Raw genomic sequence first — 19378 nt, forward strand, 5'->3', positions numbered from 1 at the left:
ACTGGAATCTAATATCCAGCACAAATGAACATCTCCACAGAAAAGAAAATCATGGACTTGGAAAATAGACGTGTGGCTGCCTGATGGGAGGGGGAGGCAGTGGGAGGGAGGGATCGGGAGCTTGGACTTATCAGACACAACTTAGAATAGATTTACAAGGAGATCCTACTGAGTAGCATTGAGAACTTTGTCTAGATACTCATGTTGCAACAGAACAAAGGGTGGGGAAAAAATGTAAATGTAATGTATACATGTAAGGATAACTTGATCCCCTTGCTGTACAGTGGGAAAAAAAAATAATAAAAGGATGGGCCCTGTATATAAAAGGGACTATACAGTAAGGGAAGGGTTGGTTGTACAGGCAGTGAATACTTTGGTGGGGGCTGTTGGCAGGAGGAAGGTATCAGAGGAACAGTTCTAGGAAGGGTAGGAGGTAATATATCTGTGGGAGATAAAGGAGGAGTATGATATAGATAAGAAATAAAGTGGGCGAGGGCACTTCAGACAGGAAAGAAAAGTACAGAGGGACAGATGACCTTGTGATAAAGATGGGTTAGATGACCCATTGATACATAACAAAAGATTTTTGCAATGGTGTTAGAAAGATGAAGACAATGTTGGTAAAAATACTTGTCCTTAATGGGAGATGACATTGGACAAAAAGATTTTATAATATATACAATTTGAATGGAAGGTAGTGCTCTTACTGTAGGCGTAGATTTTGGCGCCACTTTGTATACATAACTGAAGTCTTGAGATGGGGTTAAGTATCTAATGCAGAGACTGTGGAAGATGTGTGAGTTAGATGAGGTTCAAATCCTTACTGATTTTTTATCAGTATAGTGTTGAAGTACATTGGCTAATTCTCTCTAATAGGCAAGACCAATTACAGACCAAAGTAGGGTTTAGGATTCCATTCTGATGGCACATAATGTTGTTGTGTGATACACAGAGATGGGATTAATCTATTAAAACAACAGAATGGATTATACCCAGGGGCTCATCATCATTAAAAATGGATTACATCCAGAGCCAAGTCATTTAGATGATTTAGATGATGAGATTTGGGAAGTTGGAGCTAATGAGATTTAAATGAGATTTTTGAATTTTGAATTGAGGCTGTATTGGGAATGAGACCTTTGAGGACCTGGGAGGGCATGAATGTGTTTCTGATATGAGAAGGATGTGCATCCTGGGGGCCAGGAAGTATGCAGTGGGAGGTAGAATTTTGGCCTCCATGACTTCTGCCATTGGGCATCATGTTTGCCATTCAAATATGAGTTGGGATTTGGAGACTTTCAGCTAGTCAGCCAGAAAGTGTCCCAGTCTCACATCTTATGAGGAAGGGCTTGGAGAAGAAGCTGGCCCTCAGAAGGGAATAAGGAACATTTGAGAAACTTTTACAGTGGGTTCCTTTGGAGTGCCTTAGAATTTTATTAGAAAGAATGTAAGGAAATAATATTTCGTTTGGGAATTTTGTACCTTGAATTCATGTGAACATTGTCTGATGTAGGGTCTTGTTTACTGTTTCAGCTGTCCAGGAGCAAACTCAAAATTAAGTCATTTTTCTTCAGAGCCTTTTCGGTCATATGCCTTGAATCCATTCTACAGATCACTTATGTCTGTCTGTCTGCCTGTCTGTCTATCCATCTATCTGTCTATCTATCTTTTATATATGTTTATGTATCTTCACTAAATCAAATGATTTTTTTTTCCTGTCTTTTTCTAGGGCCACATCCACGACATATGGAGGTTCCCAGGCTAGGGATTGAATTGGAGCTGAAGCCGCTGGCCTACTCCAGAGCCACAGCAACACCAGATCTGAGCCTCGTCTGCAACCTACACCACAGTTCAGGGCAACACTGGATCCTTAACCCACTGAGCAAGGCCAGGGATCGAACCTGCAACCTGGTGATTCCTAGTTGGATTCGTTAACCACTGAGCCACAACAGGAACTCCTAAATCAAATGATTTTTCAAAGCCTGTTACAAACAAGAGTACAGATGGTAGTTAGGAGTTTTTGCAAAATGTGCATGCAGATTCTCCATTAATTTTTATCCACATTCCCCACATTCAATTACGTTCGGAAGCTGCATACATAGTTTGTAGAAGCCATGTCCTGTGAAGGTCAAAGCAAATAATTATCCCCTCTCCCCATCTCCCCCTCCTGCTGTCTTGTATTAACCTTGAGCTGCATCCCTGTCAGGGCTGTATTTTGAAGAGAGTTCAGAGTGTCTCGACCTTTAAGGCGCGTGTGAATCACCTAGAGAACCTGTAAAACCCGGTTCTTAGACCCCAACCCTCAGACATTCTAATTCCATAGGTTTTGGGGTAGAGCCTAACAATCTGCCTTTCTAGCAAGCTCTCAGTTAATGCCGATGCTGCCAGTTTGGGGCTACACTTTCATAGCCCTGGGCAGCTATACCAACTGACTGTAGCTGAGGGAAAGATGATAATGAAACTGTTGGGTCTGTGCTATAGGAATGTGGGGGAGGGGGCCGGGCAGAGAGCAGGGGTGCCAGTCTGACTCACTACCTTTAATGAGCTGTCTGTAACAAACTACCTTTTCCCTTTCACAGAGGCGAATCCGGAGAAATTCAACAGTCGTTTTCGAAATAAAATGTTCTATGCAGGGGTAAGCATATAATTCATTTTTTAATTATTACATATTATTTAATGCTAATCCACTGACGGTAATAAAAATGCTAACTATGCTATGCTAATAATTACACATCTCAGATGCTTATGTGTGTGTTTGTATATGGTTAATATTTAATGTCCTGATTTAAGAATAAAAGGGGGAATTCCTGTCACGGCTCAGTGGAAACAAATCTGTCTAGCATCCATGAGGATTCAGGTTCAATCCCTGGCCTCGATGGCATTGCTGTGAGCTGTGGGAGAGGTCGCAGATGTGGCTCAGATCTAGTGTTGCCGTGGCTGTGGCGCAGGCCAGTGGCTATAGCTCCGATTCAACCCCTAGCATGGGAACCTCCACATGCTGCTGGTGCAGTCCTAAAAAGGAAAAAAAAAAAAAAAGGATAAAAGGAAGAGTGTATTTCTTTTTTTAAATTGAAGTATACTTGATTTACAATATTGTGCTAATTTCTGCTGTACCGCAGTGTGACTCCGTTCTATATAGCTATTCATTCTTTTTAATATTCTTTTGTATTGTGGTTTATCTCATGAGACTGAATATAGTCCCCATGCTATACAGTAGAATGTTGTTGTTTATCCATGGGATGTATTACTTAAGGTAATTGGCAGAAAGGTGATCAGCTTTGAACTTGAAAGCCCTAAGGCTCCATGTTGTACTGAGGGGGATGATATTCAAGGAGTGATGTGAAAAACCATCATCAAAGTTAATCTAGGAGTTCCCTTTGTGGCTCAGTGGTTAACGAATACCACTAGGAACCATGAGGTTGTGGGTTCGATCCCTGGCCTTGCTCAGTGGGTTAAGGATCCGGCGTTGCCGTGAGCTGTGGTGTAGGTTGCAGACGCGGCTCAGATCCTGTGTTTCTGTGGCTCTAGTGTAGGCCGGCAGCTACAGCTCCGATTGGACCCCTAGCCAGGGAACCTCCATATGCCACAGAAGCAGCCCTAGAAATGGCAAAAAGACAAAAATAAAAATAAAAAGTGTGGCTTAAATTTATACCACTTGGATAGAGGGGGTCCAAGGAAAAAAAGAGTGAAGCAAGACATTCTCAGTGGCAAGTTAAAGATTGTATCAGATTATATCAGCACCTGATGGACAAAGGGGAAAGTCGGGAAAGATGGTCAGATCTCCACACGGACACTTGGAGTCACCTACTTTTTTATTCTCCTACTGCGACCTTAAATTTTATTGCAAGTTGTATTTTGAAAACAAAGATTTCAACTGGACAGCCTCCGCCCCATTTTCCTTTGAGTTTTGCAAAAGGGGGACTTGTTTTATATGTTTGCGGAACTTAGAATCTCTAGAACCTCTCTGTCGTTATAGAAGCAAGAATTTGGCATAACCGTGTAATGCTTTTGTTTTCTTTTTTCCTTGTGGTATAGGCAGCTTTTTCTGATTTTCTACAGAGAAGCTCTCGAGATCTATCCAAACATGTTAAAGTTGTCGTAAGTACTGAATATGTTGACTCATTGTATTTGACTGTCAATATGAAGCACCCCAGCACGAACCTCAAATCGCAGTTTATATACTTAAATTCATCACTGGGCTGCAGAGAACGTTAAGTGAATTAAGCGTAGTTTGTTCAACCAACATTTGTAAGCATTTAGTTATATGTGGGGCACTGTCTTGGTTGCTGGGGGTGGAGTTAAATAAGATGGCTAGTTTCACTCCTGGAGAAACTCACAGCTCAGTTGTGGGGAAGGGCATCCAACTCATGGCAGAAAAATAAAATAAATGTTAATGGACCACTCCTATAATCAACCGGTAATACAGAGGGAGACGTGAAAACTGCCGGGGCGCAGTCGGGAACATCATCAAAGGCATGATGTGGAGCTGGGTCTTGAGACAGAAATAGATGTTTACCAGAAAAGTCTCTTTATTCCCAGACTCTCTCAGGAAAAATGCTTGGATTCATTATTTTGTGGTTACTTGCTCTCTAACCTGGTCAAGATTCTTCACCACTTAAGGGAGTTTTTTTTTTTTTTTTTTTTTTTTTTGGTGCTATTTCTCCCTGGGTCTCTATCCAAGGTTTTGGGGATTTTGCTTACTGGAGGTAAGGGAGATGGGAAGTCATATTTTCTCTAGGAGATATACCTTAAAAATACCCTGTGATTTTTGTTCTAAAATGATTTTCATTTTTTCCATTATAGTTGATTTACAGTGTCTGTCAGTTTCTACTGTACAGCAGAGGGACCCAGTCATTCAGTTTTTCTCACGTTATCTATCCTCTGTCATGTTCCATCACAAGTGACTAGATAGAATTCTCTGTGCTATACAGCACAATCTCATTGCTTATCCATGCCAAAGGCAGTAGTTTGCATCTATTAACCCCAAATTCCCAATCCACCCCACTCCCCCTCCCCCTTGGCAACCACAAGTCTGTTCTCCATGTCCATGATTTTCTTTTCTGTGGAAAGATTCATTTGTGCCATATATTAGATTCCAGATATTAAGTGATATCATATGGGATTTGTCTTTCTCTGACTTACCTCACTTAGTGTGAGAGTCTCTAGTTCCATCCAAGTTGCTGCGAATAGCATTATTTTGTTATTTTTATGACTGAGTAGTATTCCATGGTGTATATATACCACATCTTCTTGTGGTATATATCCACCATGTCTCCATTTGTCTGTTGATGGACATTTAGGTTGTTTCCATGTCTTGGCTATTGTGAATAGTGCTGCAATGAACATATGGGTGCATGTATCTTTTTCAATGAAACTTTTGTCTGGATATATGCCCAAGAGTGGGATTGCTGGGTCATATGGAAGTTCTGTATTCAATTTTCTGAGGTAGGTACCTCCAGACGGTTTTCCATAGTGGCTGTACCAATTTCGATTCCCACCAACAGTGTAGGAGGATTCCTTTTTCTCCACACCCTCTCCAGCATTTGTTATTAGTTGACTTGTTAATGATGGCCATTCTGACAGGTGTGAGGTGGGACCTCAACCATGTGCTTATTAAGAAAGACAAAATGTTTCCATATGGTAAACAAGAAAGAGTGAATATGACTTTGTTGCATACTTGTAATAGTAAAGAGAAAAAATGGAAGACAGAAAAATATGTAGATGGGGAAGAAAGGAATATAGCAATGCTTGAATTTATCATAGAATGAAGAATAGCATTTGTGGGAGTTCCCATTGTGTACACAGCGGAAACGAACCCAACTAGTATCCATGAGGATGCGGGTTCAATCCCTGGCCTTGCTCAGTGGGTTAAGGATCCTGTGTTGTCATGAGCTGTGGTGTAGGTAGCAGATGTGGTTTGGATCCTGCATTGCTATGGCTGTGGCATAGGCCAGCAGCTGCAACCCTGATTCAACCCCTCACCTGGGGGGAACCTTTATATGTTGCATGTTAGCCCCCCCCAAAAAAATAGCATTTGTGCCATGAGGGGACAGAACAAAATAGAATATGCCAGAGGCCAGCTCTGGCGGCCAGGGAGTGTACACTTTTCTCGAAGGAGAGGGATGAGCGTCGGCTTTTGCAATGGAGACAGCCTCTTTGTCCCTTCTTTCAGGGCGCTGGACTGCTCAAATTTTATTGGCATAAGTGGTTGATTATATACACAGTTTCTAACTACAGATTACATCATAGTGTTATAAGTACATCAGTTAACTTTTACATGGTACAGCTGCTATATATCATGTTCTAAGATCTTTGTTTTAACTAAATTTAGTGAGTACAATGTAAGTACAATACATCCTGTGGAAAGGAGGAGACTCAGTACAAATCATCCCATGGCCAGCCAGTCTCCACAAGTTGAAGGGTCACAGACACAAGACTTTGGCATTCACAAATCTTGTTTTTAGACTGGTGCTTATCTTTAAGGCATTATGGCAGGGAGACAGTGTAAGAAAATATAAACCAACTTAACTAGCTATCACTTAAAAGCTTCTATAACTCACAGCTAGGTGTCTTTTGGTCATGAATAATATATGTCTAACTTTTATGAGCCTCGTTAAAATCCTAACTCTAAAGTTTACTGTATAACTAGTTAGTAGATAAACACTATATTTTAATTAAGTTGGACTTAAATAGGGGAAAGTCCTTCAGGATGAAATTTTTATTATATTATTGTTGTAATTTTGTTAAATCACAAATCACCACAGGAAAATAAGAATGGAAAATAATAATAAGCAAATAATCAGGAAAGACTAAGGAAAACTGAATACCAAATAAAACCACAGGAAAGACTAGGTCACCTGAGAAACAATCCATGTTTTCCCGTGCAAACATGGAAATTGTTTTCCCAGGAAAGCCCCAGTTCTTTCCCATCAACATCAAAATGAGAGCTGTGTAACCTGAGGCCTGCCCTCGGCTTGTACCAAACAGGCAGGCTTTCATCCTGACCAGAAGCCCACCTTCAGCTTGTACCGTTCAGGTGAGCTCCCTTCCTTGGTTAGGAACCTGCCTTCAGGCTTTGTTTTCTTTTCTTTTCTTTTTTTTTTTTTTTTTGCCGTCAGGCAAGGTCCTTTTTTTGAGTCCCTGCATCTTCTCGGCTCCCTGCAAGAATACATGGAAATAGAGAAAAATATATGACCTTAAGTTAATGGACATGTAGAGGAATAAGAGAGGCACCTGGGAGGATACAAATTCAAGTGTGTCATCACCAATAAAGCATATATGCCACATGAATCCTCTAAATTAGTTGAAACAAAGATGTTACCACTAATAACCCTGATGTCGCTTTGAAATGTTTTAGTTCACAAGATATAGCAACTTGAAAGTCAAGCATCCTTTTATAGTAGCAATTCTGGGAAACTGAAATACTGCCTTTTTAAATCTAAATGTAAGAAAGAAGACACATGGTCCATTGAATGATGAAGGTCTTTATTTTGATAAAGAGATGGTTATTTAAGTAGCAGCAACCTTGCATCAAACTTTTCTTGTTTCTTCTTTGACCGCCTGCCACTCAGCCAAAAGTCAACTTTCCCTCTTCTACTTTTCACATTCTTAGGAACATTGCAGCACCTGCCCAGAGAGCCAGTGAGTGGAGCGCAGTGGCTGTGTTGAATGGCTTCCACTGCTTAAGTCAGAGGGATTGAAATTAAACTCTGTGTGCCTCCTAACCCCTGGAGGGTTTTCCTCCCACGTCCGCCAGTCCTCCTGATGAGAAGTGTCTCATGCATGGGTGGCTGCAGAGCAGGGATTAAAAGGAGCTTGCTGAGAGGCCAAAATGGCAGTCAAATAACCAGGAAAGATTTGATATCAGCCAGTACATGTACTGGTCCAGGCAGATTGGTCTATATGATCATCTTTTTTTTTTTTTTTAAATCAATAGAAATGAGTCTGAACCACTGGGATTCAGTCCTAGGTCTGTCTTTATGAAGTATATGATTTTGGGGGAATCCTTTAACCATCCGGACAAGTTTACTTTCCTCATCTGTAAAGCAGGCGTAACAACACATGTGAAGCATTATTTACTGACTATTGTTCTGTGAGACAGAGGGACACAGGATATTTCTGCAGTGACCTCACTCTCTGTGTTCCTCAGTGTGAGATGAAAAGGATGGGATGGTTAATTAGCGCAATTGGATGTACTTATGACAGCAGACCACAGGGTGAGGTCAGTGTTTCTGAAGTAATAGTTAATAATCGCTCACATAAATATAAAATGTGTGCATGAATACTGCATACGCAAAAGAAACAACAGTGAAAATTACACGTACGCAGCATTATTTTCTCTACTTCCCATGTTGTCTTTTTGCTGTTTTGATTTATCAGGGAAGTGAGCTTGTACAGAGGAAGATGTTTTGCATGCAAGTATTTTCCTTTGCCTGTGTTTTAAGCAGGAAAAAAGTAGAAAAACAGCTATTCTAGGGAGTTTAAAAGTTTAAATGCAATGCTATATAAGAAAATCTTGTAAAACTTAATACATTGTAAGGTACCCATCCCCATAGAATTCTCAATTCCCAGAATCGCTGATGTGTTTTTTTTCAGGAGGAAAAAGTAGACAACTTTTTACAAAATGAGTTCTGTTGTACAAACAATAATATTAAGTATAGGTTTTGGTTTTTTCTTTGAAATGCAGCACTACTGCTTGGCATGTTTTTAATGTACCCCATGCTATTTTTAAAAAGTTTTAGTTGCTTGTAACACTCAATTTTGATAAATTAAGATGTCTACATTTTTTTCTTTGCTGGAAGAGTCATCTATTAATTCATTTCAAGTTCTTAAATTAGGAGACCTCTTGTTTGCTTAAGGAGCTGACAATGTTGTCAAAACACCTCAATCAGTGTTTAGAATTTGATTCCTAGCTAAAGAGCATTTAAAAATACTTTGTTTATTTAGGATTGTAAGATTTCCCAGGAACACTTTTTGAGAATGCTCATGAAAATTAGGCTGCATTAAGATCAGCTGGAAGGGGAACAAGACAACCTTGACCCTTAGCAGAGTCATTGTACCTGGGTTGGAACTCCCCCTGAAGAAATCTTTAGAAATTCACAGGGAGCTTGGGAATGCTTTATACTCTCTCCAGAGAAGACAGTGGGAGAAACTTGTGATGAGTGTGTGAGGAGAGCAAATATAAAAGCAGGCTTTATATGTATGTATGCCTGGGAATGTATGACTGGGTCCCTTTGCTATACAGCAAAAATTGACAAAACATTGTAAATCAGCTATAATGGAAAAATAAAAATATTATTTTTGAAAAAGAGCAGCCTTTATACCTTTGACATTGAAAAGCCTACAGTCATGATTTGAGGGTTTCTCTTTTGGCTTTTGTCACCAGTGGAAAACGAGAAAGGGAACTGAAAGCTTTTTCTGTGATTAGGCAGAGGATGCTCTGGGGAAAATCACTAACTGATGAGGGAGCCACACTCAAAGGTATTGAGGCCAAGCCAACCTGAGGCCTTTGAAACCCAAGGTCACATCCAGATCCAGTAAAGTAGTTTATCTCAGAAGACCAGTCAAATTCTATGAGAGATTAATTTGGAAAGAGCAGATCACTAATGGACATAATCCTAATTTACAATAGATACTTTGTTTTTAAAAGATACTTTTTTTAAAAAGATACTTTTTTTTAAAAAAAGATACTTTTTTAAAAAACAGTTTTCAAGGTATTATGTTTAACATTTTGAAAACAAAAGCTATCTCAAGAAGCAAGCATAATAAAGGGTTACACTTCTGACTGTCGTTTGACTCTGTTGACCGTGGTAGAGATGGCCACAGCTTCAGCTTGAGGCTTTGTCCTTTTTATTCTTTTAAGCACATATAAACCTTTTCATGTTGATATGACAAGCCTAAATATTTCAGAATACACCAAACTTAAGAATGATGATAGTTCCTTTGATTGGGAGACAAGAGAAAGATCATTTTGGTCAAATGGAAGCTTTTTTTTTTTTTTTTGACATTAGGTCAAAACAAAACCAAGCCCTGAACCCCAGGTCTGGGAAAGTTAGAATCAGCCTAAATTTTCAGTCATAGTAATGGGTGTCTGCTTGAGCAGACATAGGGACAAGGAAAAGACCCTGGTCTATCTATTGTCAACCTTGTTAACCTTTAGATGGGTACCTGCTTCAAAACCCTTGCTTTTTCTGCTTTGATTATTGCAGTGTGATGGAACAGATCTCACCCCAAAGATTCAGGAACTGAAGTTCCAGTGTATAGTATTTTTAAATATACCCAGGTAAGCTCTGTTCATACTGTTTCCTTGGTTTGATGTGAACCCTGTTTGACCTAAGGTTGTCTGCTTTCATTATGAAAATTTCCAGATATAAACAATGAGAAACAGTTGTCTTCGTGGCTTATTATGGGTCTCTGGTTATTTTGTTCTCCTACTTGGTTTGTTTAGTGTTCTCCGATGATTTTGTGTGAGTGTGATATGGCATACGTGGTCTATCCTTACCCATCCTGAAGAAACCCAGGCAGCCCTCTGGACTGGAACATTTTAATTTAATTCTCAATTGCTGGTTGCTCCCACCCTGCCACCCCCAAGGGATGATAGACTTAAATAAATCTCTGTTTTCAGTTTCCCCAAAGCTGTTAGGAAACCATCCAGCCTGTTTTCAGCATGGAATTCATTCAAAATCATTGCCAGATGATTGGTTTGGAAAAAATAGGATCAATTAGAGTAGCATTTTCTGGCCAGGATGTCAGCTCTCTTTGGCGCTATTATATACCTCAGGAGAAAAGGGTATTTAAGATTAACTAGTCTCAGAATAAGCACATATCTCAATGGCATAAAATTAGATGCTAGGCTCCCAGGCCGAGAGTTTGGAAGGGATGGGTCTGCGACCCTTTGTTACTTGCAAAGCAGGAAACTCAAACACAAAAATCTACACATAAATTCTGTTTAGGCTGAATTTAGTTGAAATGAGAATTGTATGTAAATCTGTGGCTTAGAAAATAGAGTCTCCTGATGACTTTCGGCAGTGCTAGATATGGTTCCTTACAACCCATTCCCGAGGTGTTTTCATCTTAGTCTAAGCAGAGGACCTGGACTCTCAGGGAACATTGTCTATGAGCCGGCTTTCATTGTTTCCTCCTCTCCTTACTGTTCTTTTTTCCTTCCTGCTCCTTCCTATCATCTCTCTGGATTTTGCTTCCTCAAGTTTTTCATGTCCTGTATTTCCCCTTCTCTTTCTATTCCTTTTTTTTTTTTTTTAACTGTTTCACATCTCTTAGACATTTTTTTTTGTAGGAGGTTCAGTTACACATTTGATAATACAAGAAACAATAATTTTGTAAAACAGGCAAAATACAAACAGTGCAGCTCATAACGTTAATAGAGTGGTACGTAAATATTTAAGCCAAGAGCATCTCACACGGAACCAGTTCTTGAAGATGTTATCAAGACTAGGGAGTGGGTCTCTTAAAGCAGCATAGAGACCTTAGAATTTAGTATACTAATAGTCTGGTTACTATCATTTAAATCTGTTGAATAAATTTTGTTAAGGCTTTGATATGACTGATACATGTTCTGATCCTACTGAAAGTACAAAAATAGCTGGTAAATTATCATACTAGCTGAATACAGATTTCTTGGCCTATTAGGCTTGTATCAATGGGTAGATTGGTTGGGGTTATCTTTAGATTGTTATGTATATGGCCCTGAGTCCAAGGGAATCTTCTTATCTATCCTGGTGGAAACCAAAGCCATAAATTAGTACCACAGATCCACTGAGTTCCATTTGATGTGACCCAGTGACTCTGGTTGTCTGACTCCTTCCCTTTCTGTTCTTATATCTCTGTCTCATCCTTTTCACATCCTCTGTCTTCTTCGGTTATCTTTTCCTCATCCTGGGGGACTTATTGCCTTATTTTTGTATATGCTCTTGAATGCTTACCTACCTCAGTTCCCTTTCCTATTGGCGTGTGTACATCTTCCTCCAAGACCAAATTCTGAAACCCCCGATTGATGACTCACGGCATGTCATAGAGAGTAGACCCTGATGAGTTAGAGTGAGAAGTGTGGATACGTAATGAATTAAGAGAGGGTTGGGCACCACGGCATGCTTTCGTTATAAAATTTTGACCTACTTTCACAAATTGATATTTGGAGATGATAAATACTTTTTTTTAATTTTTAAATTTTTTATGTTTTAATTTTTTTTGGCTGCAGCCACAGAATGCGGAAGTTCCCAGGCCAGGGACTGAACCTTCACCACAGCAATGATAACACCAGATCCTTAACCTACTGAGCCACCAGGGAACTCCCCCATTTTCTCTTTTATTGCAAGATGTGAACCAAGAGTAGAAAGCTGTTCTTATGTGAAATAAACATTGGATCTAACTAAAAATTAATCCCTGAGGTAATAATGAGAGGACTGGAACAAACTGAATTATGTTTGTACTCTTCTCTTGCAGATATTGTGCAGGCACAATGCCCTGGGGGAACCCAGGAGATCACCATGACTTTGAACCTCAGCGTCATGATGACGGTTATATTGAAGTCATTGGATTCACCATGGCCTCTTTGGTAAGCAGTCCATCTATTTTATTGAAGTGAAATGTGTTTTAGTCATAGTTAAATTTCATTCATTTTATAAGACTTTGGTATAATGTTCTCTCCTGGCTTATCAACTTAAAATCTTTATGCAATATGGAGTTGCCAGGGGAACACAAAACCAAAATGTAATTGTTCATGTTGACTAAAAAAAAAAAAAAATTGATGTATATTTGTTTGAACATCCAAGATGAATGAACACCATTTGTTCATTTTCCTGATTACTTTTCTACTAGAATAAAATGCAGAGTTTTCATGCTAATTAAAAAGCGTTATGCCATAGATTTATTCCAGCTGTGATGCAAAAACCTTGCCATTTGGTACTTTATTGGTTCACTGAGGATTTGAGTGTTTAGATAAAAAGGAAAGTGGTCATTTGCATTCAACATCATCTTGCCTGCTTCAGCATAAGATAGGCATCTCTGTGATCACAAAATACCTGACTATAGAAAGACAGCACTGTTGTAACGTTAATGAATATTCATATGCATAGTACTGAGATCACCTTGCATTTTAATTTTGTTTGCTGGCATTTGAAAAGTAAATGTATAGTATAAAGTCAGGTTCAAGCAGATTTGGGCCATGTATTTCAACTTATTATTGAATGATGAGGGAGCCAATTAACAGTTTTGATTATCATTTTATCTGGTATAAATCGGGCAATACTATCAGTTGGTAAAGCAAAATAAAATAAAGCTTCTACTCGTGTTTGGTTAATACTCGCTGTTGTACGTTGTACCTCAAGGCGAGAAGGCTGTATTTCTTGTACTAAACAACCTAGAACAACTCTTTCACTCATCTTGTGGATTCCAAATGACTTTTCCACCATCACTTCGAGTGAGTGAGATTTAGCAGAATAACTTATTGTTATTATGGCAAGAATGTCCATCACCTCAGCTGGTCATGTCATCTCTAGAGTGAAAGGGTTGTTAAATGTTAAAACATTGGTCTGGGATTGATATGATTTTCAGGGTTGTAGCTCATACATAGTTTTCTCCAAAGGCCTTTATGCTAATCATAGGTGAAGAATCAGCCAAGAGCAAATAGAAATAAATACAAGTAGGGTATGTGCAAGGGAGAATTCTGGGAGGTGACCAAGAAAGCTACAGACTTCAGCACATGTGCTTTACTCATTCATTTACTCCCTAATCCAGTGAACATGTATTGGATATTTCCCAGGTGCCAGAGCTTCTTGGTCCTGGCCATGTAGAGAAGGCTGTCAGGGAATGTTGAAGAGAAGATGATGCCTTACCTAGGCTTGGGGGGGCAGGGAGACTCTTAGATACTTTCCCATTACTCTTAAGATCTTTAAATCTTTACTAAGTCTTTAGCACAAAATTTCATTTATATCTGATTTTCCACCCTTTCCCACCACACTCTCTGCTTTCCAGCTTGCCACCTCTCAAGCTGGGTATAGCTTTGAACATCCCCTGCTCCTTTGGTACCACAGGGCCCTTGCATATGCTATCTCTTTCTCGAATGTTCTTTAACTCTTCATCTTTTATAACTTTTCAGTCTGTAGCTGTGTCACGTTCTTTTCCTAGCCTTTTGGTGGTTCGAGTAATTTTTGCCTACAGTTATATATTTAACGTCTGAATAAGAAGAAGATGGCACATGGAAATTGGGTATTTAGAGGCTAATTTAATGGAGGGACTCTTTACAAATCATGCATCAGGTTGACGACAAGCAGCAATGGATGGTGTTGTATTCCTGAGCTAAAGCTGCAAAGGCAAGGGAATACCCAACTTCACCAGGAGAACTCTTTGGGAAGGACAACCCAGTGGAAGTAGTATTTGCTAAGTGAAATCAGCCATCCTTTGCCAACTTGGCAGAGAAGGAGCCAGGGATGTAAATACAATTCTTGCCTTCCAGAGCTTCTCCCTCTGAAGAAGTCAAATAGAAGCCAGCGACAGGAGCTCTTAATGCAGTCTAAATTGGTCAGCCTCCTGGAGCAAAAAGGAGAGCAGGGAAGGGGTGGAGTGCTGGCTGGGAGTGGAAACAGTTAGTATCCATCACCTTTGATGGCAACTGTGGTTTTAAAGACTTCTTTCATCAAGAGTTTGGGTCTTAATACCCTCCCCTTGAACCTAGATTGGACTTAGCGGTACTTGGCAAATAGAGGACAGTGGAACCGATGCTATATATCTTCTGAGGCTGCATCCTTCAAGGCCATGCAGTGTATGGGAAGTGTTGATGGACTCTAATGAAAAGGAATTTTGTGAATTCAAGAAAATGCTTAAAATGTCTCACTGCTTTCCTTCATTTAATGTCAGTCATGACTATTTCTTGGAATAGTTGTTGAATCTATAAGCAATATTCTGCTAGGTAAAACTGTTACACAATGGACCAATAGAAAAGCCATGTCCTTAGGGTGCCCACAGTTCAGTGTTCTTGGGGGAAGATGAGAAGTAAATGAGCAATCACAGTCTGACATAAGTTCTGGGAGAAAGGCATGTATGAGGACTGAAAGGAGAATAGGGTTTACAAATTGGGGAGATCAGCAAACATTCATGGAAGCAGGAATGAGACTGCTAAGTGGCTGTTGCGTGGCCATAGGGGGATCAGCCTAATTGCATGGCAACCAGTAAAATTACTAATGGTGGCTCAGAGTGATGAAACACGTGGTGAATGAAGACGTGGATATAGAGGAAGGGCAGAAAGAGTTGCATTTTTAACATGTGTTGTTTTATTTTAACTGTTATTGGGGAGGTTGAGGCAGATGGCAGGAGACAAGAGGAGAGCTGTTGTTCAGAAAGTTTACCTAGAAATCCATGTGAAATGTGATCAGAATCTCAACTTCCGGAGACCAGTGGACAAATCAGGACATGGGTACAAAAGTCCAGGTGAAAAGATGAGGAGATCTGAAAGCCTGAAGAAAGAAAGTGGTGATGTGAAGAGGTTGGTGAATTCAGGAGTTATTGATAGTGGCTTTTTGAGAAGGGAGGGAAAGGAGTATAAATGAATCCTGGGAGCCTGGTATAGGTCATTAGGTAAAGGGTGCTGATACTGTATGGGACAGAAAATATGGAAGAAGGATAATATTGTCAAAAATGGACTCAGTTTTATATAAGTGAAAACTGAAAGCCCTGTGAGGTATCCAAGAAGGTATAGAAATGGCAATTTGAAACATATGTTGAAAACTCAGGAGATCCTTCTAGGTTGGGAGAGACTGTTGAGGGGTCTTTCCTTCTCTCTCCCATCCTGTCACTGGTAGGACAAGAAGAAAGACGATAGATAGGCGTTGGTGTAGAGAAAATGGAATACTAAAATGATGACATGTAGCGTATACTGCAGTTTTGAAATCCTATGTTCTTTGAATAACAGTGCTTGATATTCATCCACATCTTACCTTACTGTTCATACAGTACAATAGGAAAGAGCTTTATTTTCAGTCCTTCAGTTTCACTTATCTTGAAACTATTATACTAATTATGTTTCCAAGAAGGTAAATGATTTAAGAACTCACAACCGGCCTAAGATGATTATATAAACTGAAGAGTGTAGTTATTTGGGTAAAAGTGTGTGTATTTTTGTATATTTAAAATATTCAGAGTGGTACTTTGAGAGATTTGAAATAAAATTACTAGCATGGGAGAAAAGATGGTTTCTTTATCTTGTAATTGTACATTTCAAAGCAGAAGTCTTCAATTCATTTTACTGGTTGAAATGCATTCCTACTAATTAAGATGATTCTCTATTGGGAGCTTGGTAAGCTGATTACCTTTGTGGATTCTACACAGACCAGAATCAGACATTGTAATTTGTATTTATTTCTGCCACGATTTTCTGCCATTACAGTTGTGAAGGTCCTTTCATGTTGTGTCTGTTTCTAAGTAATCTAAAACTTTTCAAAATAGTTCAAAGCATTATTCAAAGGAAATGCAAATCTAATTTGCTACTGATATGGCATCCAAAGATTTCAGTCTCCTGAACTTTAAAGAAAGCATAGCCAGCTTTCTTTATTTTTGTTAATTGAGATTAAAATATGTAGGCTCTTTGATATTTATGAATTAGAAAAGCAAAAGGTGATTCAGTGAGAAAAGTTACATGGAAAAAATCCCAGACTTGAAGCTGTATACATACCAGGTAATTTTTTTTTTTTTTTTAGAAAAAAGTAATATTAAATGTTTGTTTATTTTGATAACACACATAAGTACAGAACTAAAAGCAAAAATATCAGTCATAATCATATGATCCACAGCTATATCTATATTTTGATGTGTTTCCTTTCAGTTTGCTTTATTTCCATGTTTTTAAGCATATAGGGAATTGTATTATAAGTAAAACCCAACTCTTTCATTGTATAAGTATGTCTCAATTTGCATAAGAATTATTCTTTATGAAAAGGTTCCTTTACGAAACTTTTAGGATTCTGAATGTTTGGTGATTTAAAAACTCCTGTAATTAACATAATGCTCATAAACCTCAATTAACATTTCAAATTATTTTCTTACGACAAATCCTCGAAAAAGAAATTTCTAAACATTTTTAAAGCATCTTAATAAAAGTTATAAAACTGTTTTCTAGAAATTTTGGACTGTTTATTTGCCCAAAAGCAATGTGTAAGAATACCTGATGAGAAGTGACCTAAACCTGATACCCTGCAGGTACTGAAAATGTGTTAATGGATACAGACAAAAAGCTGTTATAATATTACACTTGATGAAACAGAATGAGAGGAAAGAATACAATTCCATCCACAGAAAGAGAGAAAAAATATATATTTTATATAGTCAGTTATATCCAACGAAAAATGAGAGTAACACATACTGTTTATCTTTATTGTTACCTTTTATGTCTTTTGGTTTTTTTTTTTAATGTCTGTGGTTTTTGCATGTTTTGATGGGCTACTTATCTTTTATTGTTGAATTGTAAATACTATTTATATATTGTGATTACAAGTCTTTTGACAGATATATTTAGTGCAGTTATGTTTGGCTTATTTTTATCTTTTTATTTCTTTAATGTTTCTTTTGATGAGCAGAAGTTTAACACTCTTATGAATTCCAGTTCTATGAGCTAGGCATATTTCAGATTAGAGCTTTTTGTGTCCTTTTGGAGAAATCTTTGTTTACTCCAGGAAAGGTTGGGAAGATATTCTCCATTGTTTTCTGCTTGAAGATTTATAGTTTTAGCTCTTATGTGATTCAGCTCAAATTCTTGTGTATCATGTAAAGTAGCTTCAAGATTCATTTTAAAAAATACATTTATCCAAAACTTTGTAAGTTTCTGAGTGAATAACATCATGAGAGGTGAGAAAAGAGAATTTTATTCATGATTTTTAAAAACACATTTATCCACTTTTTTCCCCAGTACTTTGCATTGAGTAGATTTTCACTCTTTAGAATTGCCTTGGTGCCTTTGCCTCTTGATTGTATTTGGTCCTTTCCTGAATTCCATTCTGTTCCATTGATTCGTTCATCCTTATGCTACGACTGCACTATTTTTATGGCTATGGCATTATTGTAAGTCTTTAACTTGGTAATAGGAATCATTTTACTTTGACTTTCTAGAAGTGTTGGTTATTATACACCTTTTGTATTTGTATACTGATTTTCAAATCATTTGTGTCTACAAAAAAAAAACCTGGATTTTAATTGGGATTGCATTGAATCTATAGATGAATACTATTAATATTAATAGTAGTGAGTATTCCCATTATAAACTTGATATATTTTCCCGTGTATTTAGATGTTCTTTAATTTCTCTCAGCAATGTTTTTCAGTGTCAGTGCAATTTTCTGGTTCTTGCATATCTTTTGTTAAATTCACTCTTAAGTATTCATTGTTATTTTAAATAGTGTTATTTTAAATTTTACATGTAATTATCATTGCTACCATATAGAAATAACTGATGTGTGTGTACACACGTGTAGATATTTACTTATTGACTTTGTCTTGAAACTTTGCTAAATTCACTTACTATTTTTTATAATGATTTTTATTTTTTCCATTATAGATGGTTTACAGTGTTCTGTCAATTTTCTACTATACAGCAAGATGACCCAGTTACACATACATGTATGCATTCTTTTCTCTCACATTATCATGCTCCATTATAAGTGACCAGATACAGTTCCCAGGGCTGTACAGCAGGATCTCATTGCTTATCCATTCCAAAGGCAATAGTCTGCATCTATTAACCCCAAATTCCCAATCCACCCCACTCCCCCACCATCCCTGGCAACCCCACTCCCCCACCATCCCTGGCAACCACAAGTCTGTTCTCCATGTCCATGAGTTTCTTTTCTGTGGAAAGGTTCATTTGTGCCGTACATGAGATTCCAGATAGAAGTGATATCATATGGTATTGGTATTTCTCTTTCTGACTTACTTCATTTAGTATGGGAGTTTCTAGTTCCATCCATGTTGCTGCAAATGGCATCATTTGGTTCTTTTTTATGCTGAGTAGTATTCCATTGTGTATATATACCACGTCTTCTTAATTCAATCTTCTGTGATGGATATTTGGGTTGTTTCCATGTCTTGGTTATTGTGAATAGTGCTGCAATGAATATGCAGGTGCATGTGTTTTTTTTCAAGGAAAGTTTTGTCTGGATACATGCCCAAGAGTGGGATTGCTGGGTCATACGGTAGTTCTATGTGTAGTTTTCTAAGGTACCTCCATACTGTTCTCCATAGTGGTGGTTCCAGCTTACATTCCCACCAACAGTGTAGGAGAGTTCCCTTTTCTCCACACCCTCTCCAGCATTTGTTATTTGCAGACTTATTAATGATGGCCATTCTGACTGGTGTGAGATGGTACCTCATAGTAGTT

At 38.4% G+C, this 19378-nt stretch overlaps 1 protein-coding gene across 2 annotated transcripts in view; it reads left to right on the forward strand.

Moving 5' to 3' along the window:
* DGKI (diacylglycerol kinase iota) overlaps positions 1 to 19378 on the forward strand; it is a 471782-nt gene that overhangs the window by 286510 nt on the left and 165894 nt on the right. For both annotated transcript variants that reach the window (XM_047763504.1, XM_047763505.1), the window contains exons 16-19: positions 2580 to 2635; positions 4036 to 4098; positions 10209 to 10282; positions 12463 to 12574. In XM_047763504.1, the coding sequence (XP_047619460.1) occupies positions 2580 to 2635; positions 4036 to 4098; positions 10209 to 10282; positions 12463 to 12574 (305 nt within the window). The remainder of the gene's footprint in view (positions 1 to 2579; positions 2636 to 4035; positions 4099 to 10208; positions 10283 to 12462; positions 12575 to 19378) is intronic.

The sequence above is a fragment of the Phacochoerus africanus genome, chromosome 16 (genome assembly GCF_016906955.1).
Source record: "Phacochoerus africanus isolate WHEZ1 chromosome 16, ROS_Pafr_v1, whole genome shotgun sequence".
Lineage (NCBI taxonomy): Eukaryota > Metazoa > Chordata > Mammalia > Artiodactyla > Suidae > Phacochoerus > Phacochoerus africanus.